At 41.4% G+C, this 13,836-nt stretch overlaps 1 protein-coding gene across 50 annotated transcripts in view; it reads right to left on the bottom strand.

The window, feature by feature from the left end:
• The window catches only part of MAP2 (microtubule associated protein 2), a 191,797-nt gene that overhangs the window by 29,138 nt on the left and 148,823 nt on the right, over window positions 1–13,836 (bottom strand). For 16 of the 50 annotated variants that reach the window (XM_015289337.4, XM_015289347.4, XM_040704126.2 and 13 more), the window contains one exon: window positions 92–3,889. The exons of 22 other annotated variants lie outside the window; for them this stretch is intronic. In XM_015289337.4, coding sequence (XP_015144823.2) covers window positions 92–3,889 — 3,798 coding nt within the window. Of the gene's footprint in view, window positions 1–91; window positions 3,902–6,195; window positions 6,454–13,836 lie in introns of all 50 variants that reach the window. 12 more of the 50 variants (XM_015289335.4, XM_025152487.3, XM_015289346.4 and 9 more) reach the window with 2 other exon arrangements.

Genomic DNA, 13,836 nt, shown 5'->3' with positions numbered 1-13,836 from the left:
TACTATTACAGTTACAATACTTTTGCTTTTTGATCATTACGATTTGGAAGCAAAAATATTAAACACACAAAACAAAAAGGATAATGCACACCTTGAGTATCTGCCCAGAGACTGTCTGTGTCCATGATGGAGTCATCAACTGTAGTTTCATCTTTGTAATCATCACACGTCTCTGTTTTGTAGTCAGTGAGCAAGATTTCTTCTCTCTCAGGTGAAGCAGGAGCTTCTGGGGAGCCCTCCCTCGGCTCAGCTTGAATGTCAACCACTTCCTCAATCTCTAGCTCCTCTTCAGCCTGGGAGTCCACTGCTTCAATGTCTTCCTGCTGGGTAGCAGCAAAACGTACACTGTGAGAAGCAGATTCGCCCTCATCAACTGTTGTCTGCACCACCGTGATAAAGTCATCCTCTACTGTCACAACTGATTCAATAATGCCTTTCAGTTCAGGCAGTGCTTCTGGGCAAACCTTGGCTAGCAATTCTTCATCGGTAGGTTTCCCAAAGTCCATTTCTTGGGGCATTTCTGACATAAGATGTTTATCTTCTTCCTTCTCTTCTTGTCCACCTTCTACCTCTTCTTCCTCATGTTCTTCTCTTTCTGTGGCCTCAGCTGTCACTTCTGATGGCAGCAATGTTTGGACTTCTGTAGGTTTCACAACTGTATCAGGAATCTTTTCCGTTTCCTCTGGGGGCTGGGGGATGCTCTCCATCTGAATCTCAGCAGGCTCTTCTTGGGGAGGCTCAGCTTTTGGAAGGAGGAGCTCTGTGGAAGGCTCCTTTGCTGGCAACTGTGTAGACACCTCTTCCTCAGATGCAGATGGTTTTGGAGCTTCTCCTTTGACATCCTCCTGTTTCAAGGGTTCTCCATTCAAACTTTCTTGGGTTTGATCATGTTCTCCACTAGATTCATAAGATTCTTCTTTATCAACTGCCTCCTGATGTACCAGATCAGGCTTAGTTACTTTTTCCTTAATTTCTGTTTCAGACAGTTTGATGCTGTCCTTCACATAACTAGGCTCAGCCTTGGAAAGTAAATCTGCATCCTTTGCTTCTCTGGACAAGATGATCTGATCTTTCTGTTGAGTTTCTTTGGGTTCAGGCTCTGTTTTTTTAACAGGGGCTTTGTCCTTCCCTGAAGGGAGAGAAACTACATCACTGATCCTACTATCTAACTGACTCTGATATTCTTGGTCAGCTCTCCTTGCAGCCACTTCCATATCATGTTTTATGGCATTGTAGTCTGGTTTTATTGGAGCTTCTACCTCAGCTAGTTCAGGAACAACACTAAGAGTCTTCTCCTTCTCCATCAAGAAAGAAACAGCATCTCTTTCTGCTGTTACCTCTGTAGCTAATATTCTGTTGTAAGTGGTATCGTCAGGTACATGAACTTTATCAGATATGCCTTCCTCTTTCATTTCTAAGATTGCCTCAGGTCTTGTCTTCTCTGACTCTGAATCTTTAATGGGATAGCCCTCTTTAGAGTCAACTTGATCTTCACTTTTTTCCAACACAGTATCGAGCTTCTCTTTCTTCTCCTGCTCAAAGTCCCTCGCTAGAAAAGACTCACCAGCTGCTTGCTGCGCTAAGTCTTTTTCACTGAGGAATTCTTCTTTGGATTTTTCAGCTGCTGCCAGCTTCACTTCTATTAAAGACAGATCAGGAGCTAGGCTGCGTCTCAATTTTTCATCTGTGCCTTCGTAAAAGGGACAGGTTTCGCTTGTTAAATTCTCACTGTCCTGTACTGGAGAAGGGAGTGGGACTGTATACTTATTGAAAACACAGTAACCCAAGTCTTCTAGCTGACTTTCAGCTTTTAGAGTTACGTGGTTTTCATCTGTCACAGATGCCAGGGCTGTGCTGCTGTCTTCCACAACAGCATCAGAAGGAACTGACTTCTTTTGTGCCAGCTCAGCATCTGCACTCACAGATGCTACTCTAGATCTTGTCCCTGCTAAGTCTAACATTTCAGGCAGGTCAGGAGCCAAGACAGCACCATTTTTGTAATAGTCTTTGGCTGGGAAAGGAGATTCAACCAAGGTCTCAGGCTGGACTTTTTCTTCTGTCATTGCTTTTTCTTCTTCAATATGCTCATCTTCTTCTCTGCTATCAATGGGGAAGCAAGGCGCCCTCTCCATTGCTGGTGTGGTTGCTGGCAAGTAGTCATCACCTTCATCCATACTCCCACTAGTGTTAGTTAGAATATCTGATGCAAGGGGAGAAAGATCATGTGCACGGCCAAAGCTAAATCCCAGAGCTATAGAATCCAGGCAGGACATGGGCAGGTTAATAGACATACTTCTCTGCTCAATTGCAGATCTCCCCCCAAGTCCCAGGCTCCTGCTCAGAGTTAGGTCATCTTTATTTTTGCTATGGAGCTCTCGCTTATCCCCATAGACTTTGGGGTCAATAGTGAACATTCTTTCTGTTGGGGAACTTGGTTCTTCAGATTTGTCTGGTGTATAGCTCTGAGCCAGGGTACTGTACCCTATTTCATGAGCAGGCATACCCTGCTGCTGATCCAATTCCATCTGTAATTCTTCCTCCTCTTCCTCTTTGTCTTCAGGTATTAGACGATCTGCCTGGAAAGTATCATATGCACTCTCTTTAGTGTCACTTAGCTCATAGTAATCACTGCCTTGTTTTAGAGTGCCTGTTTTGAAGGCTTCCTCTTTCAGTGCAGAGGTTTCGAAATACTTCGACATTCCTGATCGATCCACTTCTGTTTTCACTTCATGAGTAGCTGAAACACTTTCCTTATCCTCCTTGGTTTCTTTTTTAACATCTTTCTCTTGAGAAGGTTCTGGAGTAGGAATCTTATCAGTGGTTGAACTTGGGGCCTCGGGGCTCTTCTCTGTTATTTGGGATAACTGTGGAGTATCAGGGTGCTCAGTTGTTTTCTCGGGGATTGGTACATGGCTTAATTTGCTGGGGGATACCTCTGTACTTGGCTGCATGTCCTTCTCCGTAGCTATTGTTGCTTGGAGCCCACTTTGGTCCATCTCTTTTTCTGCCTTGAAAAGATCAGACATTTTAGTTTCACCATCCTTTGGGAAGTCTGCTTTGTCTTGGGAAAGTGTCTTAACTTCAGGTTTTGTGGTAAATTTACCATCATCTAATATTCGAGCCTCCCCTTTATCATAGAAGTCATACCTTTCTTCCTCATCAGTCTCATCCTTGGTCATGTCCTTTTCCTGCCCCCATGCAGGGATTTTCTGTGTGCTTGGTGTTTTCAGGCCATCTACAGTTACTGCTGAGACTTCTTGCAGGCTCAGGGTCATGCCTCTGTGGGTCTGTTCATCTTTAGCAAGTTCTTTGGCAAACAGTTGGTCAGCAGGTTCTGGTTTTGTTTTGGCACTGTCTTTGAGGGGAAGACCCTGGGGAAGAGCAAGAGATGGGCCTGAAGGCAGTTCACTTTTGGCTGCTTCTGTCTTGGGTTCTGATGCCAACAGAGAACTTCCATCATGGCTGATGGCAAGATCTTGCACATCTTTGAGGTCGTCTTTAAATGTCATAGGTATAACTTGGTTGGATGATGAGGGCTTATCTGCAGTCCTTTCTTCTGCTTTGCTCCCCTCAGGCAATTCAGATGGCAAGTCCTTTTGTACTGGAGAAATAGGAAGCTTGGCAGGAGGTTCTGCAAAACCAGCTTCCAATTTCTTCTGTGAATCAGTTTCCAAGATCTGTTCTGATAGAGGTGAAGGCATTTTTTCTTTGTCTTTGCTCGGTAAATCCTTTTTATCTGTAGCCTCTGTTTTTGTTGGCTGTGGAACTAAGGCATCATGTTTAGGTTGCTCAGTCTTACTGTCTTTTCCAGATTCCTGTTGCTTTGTGTCTAATGGATCTGTTGTGAAAGGGCACGTGCCCTCCTGGACACGGAATTCCATCTTCGTGGCTGCAATTAAATCTGAAGTAGTTTGTTTGGGTTTTATAATAAAATTATTTAAAGCACTTACAGGCAGGCAGTCATGTGGTGTACAGAACATCTTGGTATGAATGATGGAGAGGGAAAAATATGCAAACATGCAGCAAGGCTATCCACACAGAAATCTGCCTTAAAGCATTAATTCCTAGTTTCCTTTCAATATATGATGCTTTGTAGTGAAAATGTGACTTGCACACAAGTAAATATGTGGCAACTGAAAAGAGATCATTTCATGTTGCGACTTCATCTTCACTGTTGGTATACAAAAAACAAAACCAGAACTAATTCTCACTTCATTGGTAATATTTGCTGGACTCTGAGGTTCATGTTAGTTTTGCTCTTCTAAGTTTCGTAAGATTAAGTCCAATGAACAGTATCACTGTGTGCTGCTTACATTTAAAACAAACATATTTATACATTTCTATATTCATTTTACCTTATTCATCTGCACGTGTCCTAAACTGAAGAAATAATACATACAGGAGGCGTGTCAGAAGAGGCTACTGTTTTATCTGCACCAACTTTTGACATTTATCCCTTGGCAAATGAAAAAATCTCACTGCTGCCATGAAACTGGCCTGTGTAAACCAGCAGCAAAGCTATTAATAGTGCCAGATCTCAGAGGTCTCCAACATGGTCAGTCATCTTCAGCTGTAGCTGAATACCAGCCATGTTTCAATGACTGTAGCACAGCTCTAATTAAGTTAATTTAAAACTGAAAATACTACACTTACAACACGCCACTATATTTGTATGAAGTACTACCTAGTTAAGATATTTTTATATATACTGTGTTAATCATTAATATCATGTTCTTTTTTGATATCCTTTGGAAAATGATGATTCCTATCATATGGGGAAAAAAAAGAAATACTGCAGAATACTTTCTGCATTAGTCTGTAAATAAAGATTTACAAGTTCTTCTTTCTAAAACTTATTACAACAAGCATTGGGCCAAATCTAAATCTCCTTATATCTGATTTAAAGTCCATGGAGCCATTTTCTGACTCAGACGAATATGAATTTTTCAGAATAACTACTACCAAACTACTGGTCATTCTTTAAATATTTGCATACAGTTAAAAAAGGCTACTGCCATTCTACATTTTGCAGGTAGAAAGAAACCAGAATTCTACATCTACAGTACTTTTTAATCCTTTATGTTTTTGCATTTGGTGACCTGCAGACCCTATGAAATACAGAAACAAAGCCACTGAGCAGATGTCATCCTTCTTTCACAGAAATGAAATTAACTAAATACTGATTTTTCTTGCGTATCCTGTCATGCCTTTTACTCTAGCACCAACGAACAACACCAATGGCATCTAAAGATATTCTGACTGCCAATTTAGTTTTCCTTAGGTGGGTCTGACAGAAAGTCAGCTTCCCAGGTGCAGCCCTTCTTCACCAGGTAGTGAATGGGTATGTCACTACTCCATGCAATGTGTCTTTACACCTTGTTACACTGACCGATCAGAAATGCCATTAAAAGGACAATCTTGAAGCCTAGTTCTCATGTACTGAAAGACAATTGCTTGGAGTAAATACTTTGCCACAGTAAGCAGATCAGAACTTGATCCTGTACACCCCACCCTAAACTTCATGAAGAAGGCAAATATCCCAGTGCAGCTGATGGGGCTTTGTCTGAGCAGGGCACTCCGGCCAGGTTAAACCTTTGTGATAAGGTAAGACACGCAAAAAAAATCAGAGTTTTTGCAATGATCAAGGGAGAAGGGGTGGGCTGCAATGAATGGCAAGGATATGACATAAGAAGCAATAGCTTTAGGGAAGCTAAACCAGAATGCACAGAAGCACACAAACAAACAAACAAAAAAATACTGCGCTGCAAATGAAAACATTTCTACAATTCAAGCCTCTTTATGTCATAGTTAAATTCATTAAATCTACTTTCTGAAAGAAAAGCAGATGAATCTCTGCACCAAAAAGAAAAAAATATACAAACATTAGCAATGTGACTGGCAAACACGTCTGAGATGGGGGGAAAAAGGCTTGCGCAGAGGAATCAGCTTAGCTGCAAAGCACTCATATCATGGCGAAGTAAAAAAAATAGGAATCAGCTGCAGCGGTGGGAAACCATGTTGTCATACAGCACCTATGCAATCATAATATCTGCTACACACTCTTCAAGCATAATAACAAGAGCAGTCATACACTAATAAATGGAAAGAACGGGAAATGAAGCAGCCTTGAAAAGCACTGGAGAAAGCTGGAAGATTCACTGGCAGCAAACACATGCAATCCTATGGAGGACACACCTTCCGCAGCCAAGGAAGGGGATGTGTCTTTCAGAGGCATTTCCCCCACAACTGTTAGGCTCTCCCTGCTGGATGCCACACTTGGTATTTTGTCTTCACGACACACTGTGGCCTCCAAACCAAAATCCGGCTGACCCTTACTGAGGCCCTTGGCCTGCTCTGAAGGCTCAGTGGGCCCATGCTCTTTCCCCAGTTGCGTCCCAGGAAGAGCAGCAGGTTTCACTTCCACAGCCATCGGACTCTCTACTGGTTCTTCTTCTTGGAGATGGAAAAAGGAGGCGACATCAACACCAACAGTAAACACCAAGCACAAAGCTCAACAGGACTGGTTTTCTTAACACTTTCAGCTCTGAACATTGCAGATTCGTGTGACAAAGGTTTGCTAGAATCCAGCCCATTTTAATTGCAATAGAATTGATTTTTCCCAAAGAAAAAATACCGAACAAACACAAAAAAAACCCGTCTCCCCCAGAGAAGCATGTGTATGCTATAAGATAAGAGCTGAAAGTGCTTTACAGGTACACCTCTCCCAAAGATGACTGTAGGTCAAATATTCATTGGAAATGGAGATGATATTGAATGATGGATGGCTCTGACAACATTAATGCACTTCTGATAAATGTGCTGTTTAACCCAGTACAAGACACTGAATTGAGGTGGGGTAAGGTATGAATCGTTAATTTCTTTCCCCTTGCTGTTACTGACTGCTAAGTGACAGCATGCCTACCAATTACATGGGTCATGCATTTGGCAAAGTATTCAACCACTTGAACAGTCTTAATAAGCCTTGCACATAGCTGGTAACTAATGATTTTACCAGAGTCCAGTCAAGATTCTTACACTGAGTGGTTTATAAACTGCTTCTCCTTTAGGCTGCCTGAGATCTGAACCCTGTATGTGAAAATCACAGGTGTAACACAAGGACTCTTCATTTGCTTTTCTGCTTCCCTCACTAGCCCTCAGGCTCCTCTCCTCACCACCAATTAAGCCAGAGAAACCAACGAACACCATGCAACTATATATTCCTCTGAAATTTTGAAATATATTACCTTGCCTACAGGCTGCTAGAATCAGTAGACTAGTATCAAGAATGGTCTTTATTCTAGTCCTGCCATGGAAGAAAGTCTCCATTCCGTCTTGCCACTGCTGTTCAGACAGAATATTACTTTGCTCTGCTGGTATCTCCTCCAATAGGAAATTAGGATTCAGTGTGAATCCTTTGATTCAACAAAATACGTAAGCAGCTGACCACCAGCCAAACTCAAATAAACCTGATGACCTCTCTGGGTTTTAAGTACAGTCTCATGTTTAAGGACTTTGCTGAATCAGGCTTAGAAGAAAGTGGTTTTGAATCTGAATCTCTTGGCATTAAAATTAAACCTCTTTAGCAGGGCATGATTTTTCTCCTGAGACTGACCAGTTGAAGCTAGGCAGTCAACCATGCACTTAAGTTATGGTCTTTAAAAAGTAACTTAAGAAACACAAATACTATTTGAGGCTGAGAAAATACCACTGTGTAAAGTATAACATTATTAATAACACGTAAAAATGTAGTTGGGGGAAGATACTGTATCTTAAGTGAACAGAAGCCAGAAGATTCAGAATCAGAACTGGACCAATGCCTGAGGGACATTTACATATGGACAGATTGTAAAAGGAGCATAGCAGAACAGCAAGTGTCCAGACAATAGAGGCCCTTACTCAAATAACTTGCTGTACTGTTCTTTTTTTTTCCAATTTTATGTAGTTGTGTGTGTGCATTTCTTTTAATTAAAGAAGTCATTTTACCCCGTTCTTATGGCAATTACTCACTCAATGCCAGGTGGTTAAAACTAATTACTCACTAAGTCTTTTCCTGATTAGGTAAAAGTAGCACATATCTAGAATTGAAACCTCTATAGGTTAGGCTTCTGGTGCAAAGCATTGCCTAGGTTCCCTTTAAAGTGGTGGAGGAAAAGCCCCCAGAGGACAAATCATATCATCTATATTAGATTCCTGTTTTACTGAGTCAGTACACATAGGGGCACAGAGCTCAAAAACGGTTAAAATCTGGGGATAAAAATTCCATCCTCACCACTAATGCAAAGAAAATACTGTGGCTCTCTCAGTATTACTAGAAATCATCATATAGAATTTTTGAGAATATGAATACTTAAAAGAATCGTTGAAAAAGAACTTGCATGAAGTAAATAGACTTCATTGCAGCAGCTGAAAAAGACCTGGCAATAGCTGCAGATGAAAAGGTTTTCAAGAATGGATAAGCATATGCATACACGGAGGCAAACAACTTGATACATAGCCAATGCTAAGGATATCAGAAGTTTGCATGAGCGAACTATTTCACTAGATGTGGATGTGTATGACTGGCAATTATGTTGCTTATGATCTAAAAGCCAGGAATGTTTTAAGAACAAAAACAGAAACCCAACTACAGTAAGACTTCTCCTGTGATTTGCTGACTCTCCCAGCTTCAGGTAGATATCCTGACACTAACAATCTGCAGTTACTTGCATTGCTCTCCTTCTGGTGCTGCTGCACTACTGGGTTCCATCATCCCATTAACTGTGGATGAGTCTCCTTTTCTTGAAATGCCCCACAGAGCTATTTCAGTCACAGACCTCCTGAGACACACATCCCCAGAGAATTCAGAACTGCTTTTAACTTCACCTCCTGTGTCCCAAGATTACGTTAATCAAATACTGCCTGATGAAACATGATCCAGTTTGCTTTGGATAAGAAGTCTCGTTAGTCACTGAAATAGATTCTCCCTTGACTCCTAAAAAAAAAACAACCACTTGATTTTATGCAAACTCCACAGATAAAATAATACTTACTGATGGACTTAGGCTGCAGAAGGGAGGGGTACAGGAACAAAGAAACAGTAAACTTTTTAATACATTTGCCTTGTTTGCAGCCAGCTGACAGTGTTAACTAGGTGCATCCACATGCAACCAGAATCCAAAATGACCCAATAGTGCCTGAAGACACCAGCACCGGGGGAAAAAAAAAAAAAAGATTTCCTTTGTCTAGTGGAGAACTAAGGATCCTCCACTGCTAAATCTAGTACAGACATGAGTTTAACTCAGCTGACTTACCTTCAGTAACAACCTTCTGACCTACACTGCACACAGTTCCTGGCAGTGATTCTCTGTCACAAAGAACAAATTAGTGCCTGCTTCTTTTAACTAGCTGCTCTTTTTGCATCTGCTGTAAGCTTGGTTGGTAGACCTACAGCCCTGGTTTAAGCAAGGAGCATGGTTTCACTGACCCCAAAATTATATTCAGTGCTCACACTGCAGCTTCACTTTGAGAAAGAAAGAGTTTGGAGGAGTCTCACGCATTTTCCTCCCCCAGAAAGCAGCAATCCCAGGCACATATATAATGGAATGGATGGCAGGTGGGTAGAGGGGAAGAGGAACAAAATGGGACCATGCTCAGTTCACCTTCATCATAGCCCAACAAGACCTCTGTGCTCTTCACTGTGGCACTGGGATGTGTACTAGAGCCAGTCCACTCTGAGCTGAACAAAGGGTGTTCATAGTACTCCTCATCCGAATTGTAGGGCTCATCATCGGGTACAGACACTGAGATGGAGGGGGCCAGGCGTTTACGCCACTCCCTGCTGGCAGCAGGCCCGCAGCCTGGGCACAGGGGTAGCGGTCCCACCTTATCCTCCGCCCCTGCATCTACAAATAGACACACAGACAAAAACCGCAGGACAGACAGACAGAAACACGGCAAGACAGGATGGATGCATGCACTAGCAACACTAGCCACTGTGTCATACTGCAGAGTGGATGAAATGAGCCAAGCTGCAAATTAATGCAGGATGGAGGGATGGGGCAGCTGTGTGTTTTAACACGTGCCGTGTATGTGGCACTTCCTACAAGGTCAACAAACACTGGGAACCAACAACAGGAGTAAGTCAATTTCCAGACTGCATTCATTATTTAGAGGGAATATACACTGTACACAAACCACATCTCACAACTTGCACTGGCTGTTCTAAAAATTTTGGACTATCCCCACACTTGCATTCTTTTGTATTCTTCATCGTCATCAAGTGTAAACTGTAGTCATCAAGATGTATTTTTTTTTTTAAGTCCTTTAATTGTAAGTGTAAGCTAATTTGCTTTTCGTCGATTGTGGTTTTATCTGTTTGAAATGTACTCACTCCTCTCCTTTTCCTATAAACAAGTAACAGTTAAAATGAACAAACAAACAAAAGTGCCTTCATTTAATTGCCAGCTTTCTTTGCTTCTGAAAAAGGCCACACAAAGCTACTCATAGCACTCTGTGTTGGTCCTGTATTTCACGCTATTGTGACACATTTCTGTTGGTGAACAAGCTTCCCACCTCAGAGTTTGCCAGTTCTTCAGAATGACACCTTTATTCACCCGTCACTGTAGCATCGCAGATAATCACATAATCAGTTCAGGACTACACCATCTACTGACAGCTACAGGGAGGGAGAGCTTGGGTTTGCTCTTCCAAGACAAAAATAATATAGCCCAACAAAAATGCCATGACTGGCTTGTCATCTGACCCATACAAACCTAAAGGGGAGACCTTGCTACAGTCTGCTTTGACCACGAATTGAGCCATGAAAAACTGGAATTCTAGTATGAGAGAAAATGCATTTCAAGTCCATTTTTTGGCAACTTCTTATTGCCTGTAGCAGCTGCAGCTAACCCATTGGATTTCTTCGTAGCTTAGGAAAGAGTCCGTGCTGAGCATACCCTGGCCTTTCTCCAGACAATTACAACTTAAAGATCCCCAGAGCTTCCAAAACTTTCCTCACAGATAGAAAGCACTGAGTCAGGAAGCAAGGCTTTAACACAGACAGCATAACTGATACTAGCCAGATCTCTGTGTGCAACCCAAGACTAAAAAGACTCATGAATGCTGCTGTTACTACCATTATCAGGTTTAAGAAAGCAATTCTTATCCATCTCTATCATCTGGTCACACCTTGTGACCAAACTGGTCCCATCTATAAGAGCTCTAAGCTTCTTGCTGGCAAATAACAGTGAGTTTCGAGTTTCTTTATTTAACACACCATAACAAGATAACATCTGTATCATAAAAAACAAACAAAAAGGCACCCTCTGCTTTCTGCCCCAACATGGCAGCAGGAGTCTGTTAATGTACTGATTACTGTTTCTTCTGCCCCAGTAAAGGATGCTGTAATATTAACCCTGTTAGGCTCTATCAATGAAATAATAATAATAATAAAAAAATATTATTCATCAGTCTTAATATTTGTAGCTCCAAAATGTCTTACTGTGCTGCAAAAGAAAGACTATCCATGTGTAAGAGTCTGTGACAGCCCTGAGCTGCTCTGACCAGGAATGAATGTATGTGAAGTGCACCTATGCACAAATACAAATATTGCCCAAAGAACTTTACAAGAGCCATACCCACAATTTTGTTCAGGATACAAACATTGCCTTGAACTACTGATAATTTAGATGCTTCACCCCCGCAGTGTAATCTAAAACACAGATTCAGGACTTCAGGTGTGTTTAAAAGCAAGGTGTAGAGAAATATGCCAGCAGCCTGCCGCTGCTGAGCAGGAAACTGCAGAGCAGCACAATAAGAGATGCTAAATACAGGGCTGAACCTGGCCTCCCACCCTTCCCTAGTACTTAAGACCTGGCAACAAGGTTGCAGTGAAGCATCTCATCTTGAACCATCTGCAATGCGTAACCCACAGATTTCTTCTCAATAGAAACTTGAACAAAAATCAGTGACAGATTTGAGGAGGCTTTGCAAAAGGATAGTTTCAGAGGACGAAGACGTGTCACAGCATGTGACAGACCAGGAGCCAACTCACTCCTGAGAACATTCAAGACTGCAGATGCCCTCACACTAGTTTGTGTTTATCACTGTGGACAAGAGCAGAAACGGGTGTGATGCACTTGCTATCTCTTTTGCTGGAACCACGGTACTGTGAAGAAGAGAAGAGAAGGTTCATGTGGCCAGAAGTGCAACAGGGAGGGAGGACATGCAAAAAGGAGGAGGTGGTGCACTACAGAGATGGAAAGTGCAATGAGAAAAGGGGACGTTCTCTTTCTGGCTGTGGATCATATTTTAATCACGGACCCTTCAGATGTAAAATGCACCAACAGGAATGAAAATAAACTCTAATTTTTCTAGACTGATGCAAACAAGGATGGAAATCATTTCTTCATCGGCTCTGTATGGAATGAGGTCAAACAAAACACAGGTCTGCTTCTGCTTTTTAACACAACAGGACTGAACATTACAAATGCTCAAATACACACTACTGTAATGGGCCAAAATCACTGCAAAGTCAAATTGGAACCATTATGTCTGTGGCTATCACAGATCTACATCTTTTTTCAGTTTTGTTAAAGATATTTTCAAGCTTACTGCAGAAAATTTCACTAACATGACCATGAAATCTTTAAAGAGAAATATGCTTTTATTAATGCAACAACAACAACAACAAAAAACTCCTTTGCTATTTTAGTCCCTTCTAATAGTTTTCATCTAAAGCACAGGAAGAATTCCCACTGTATTGTGAAGTCCAAGATAAAAATCACTTCTCACAAAGGCTAATTCAGCTTTAGCTTGCAGGTATATTTAAAAAATGCCTTTCATTAGATAATTATTACCGTACATAGATCCTTTCTTATAGGACATATGGTTACTTTCAGTTTGCTAAATATTGTTATTTGATATATAATGCATATCCTGAAATGCTTATTTCAAAATGGAAGGCAGTCCCTCAAGGCATGCTCCTATCTTGTAACATTTAGAAGAATTTTTACATGAAGATATTGCAGACCATTGTCAAAAGGCACAGAGCACAAAAGAAATGCCAGGTTGGCAAGAGAACACCACATCAGTCCTGCATGACCAGATACAACTGATAAAAGGATCAGACAGTGCCAGCGAAAATTTAATTTCCTGAGCAAAAATATGTTACAATAGGTGAAGTAAATGAAATAATGTCAATAGGGCAAATTAGTTATCTTACCTTCTGCAGCAGTAAAAAGGGACAGGCTCATCGAAATGGTTTTTTGCAGCCAAACGAAAGGAAGAAACCTACATCCACTGACTCCCTTCTCTCATGAAATACACTTGACCCACAAACCTCTTTGTCTTTTCTACCTTTTTTTTTTTTTTAATAATTTGTGTTTGCTGCATGGCTGGCCACATCCACCTTTGTCATGTCTACAACAGTGATTTCCTTCCTACTATGACTGAAGGAAGCCTCTTCTGAATTCAAAGCAATGCAACACACACTGACAAGTGCACTAGGAAAATGCTTAGAGAAAACAAAAAAAAGGGAAGCCTGAGTTAGATACACACACCAAATACTGACCTTTTTCTTCTTCAACAACTTTAGAACTGAATACATTTATAAATTGTATTCTTCTGAGTAGAAAGACAGACAATGTAAAGGTGCATGCGGATGGAGAGCCAGATGGCATATGGAACCAAAGGTTTAAACAAGTACAGTACAAATTGGGTCAAAACCCACTAAGGTAAACTCTTCCAAATGGGAGCTTTGCCTGAATCAAAATGATAGAACTGGCTCCTCTAGGTCATCAAAACTCAACTGACCCATGGAAAATGAGGACTACAACTTCCAACGCAGAGCAGAACACA

This window comes from Gallus gallus, chromosome 7 (genome assembly GCF_016699485.2).
Source record: "Gallus gallus isolate bGalGal1 chromosome 7, bGalGal1.mat.broiler.GRCg7b, whole genome shotgun sequence".
NCBI lineage: Eukaryota > Metazoa > Chordata > Aves > Galliformes > Phasianidae > Gallus > Gallus gallus.
The sequence above is the reverse complement of the archived record's forward strand: the minus strand, read 5'-3'. Positions and strand labels throughout refer to the sequence as shown.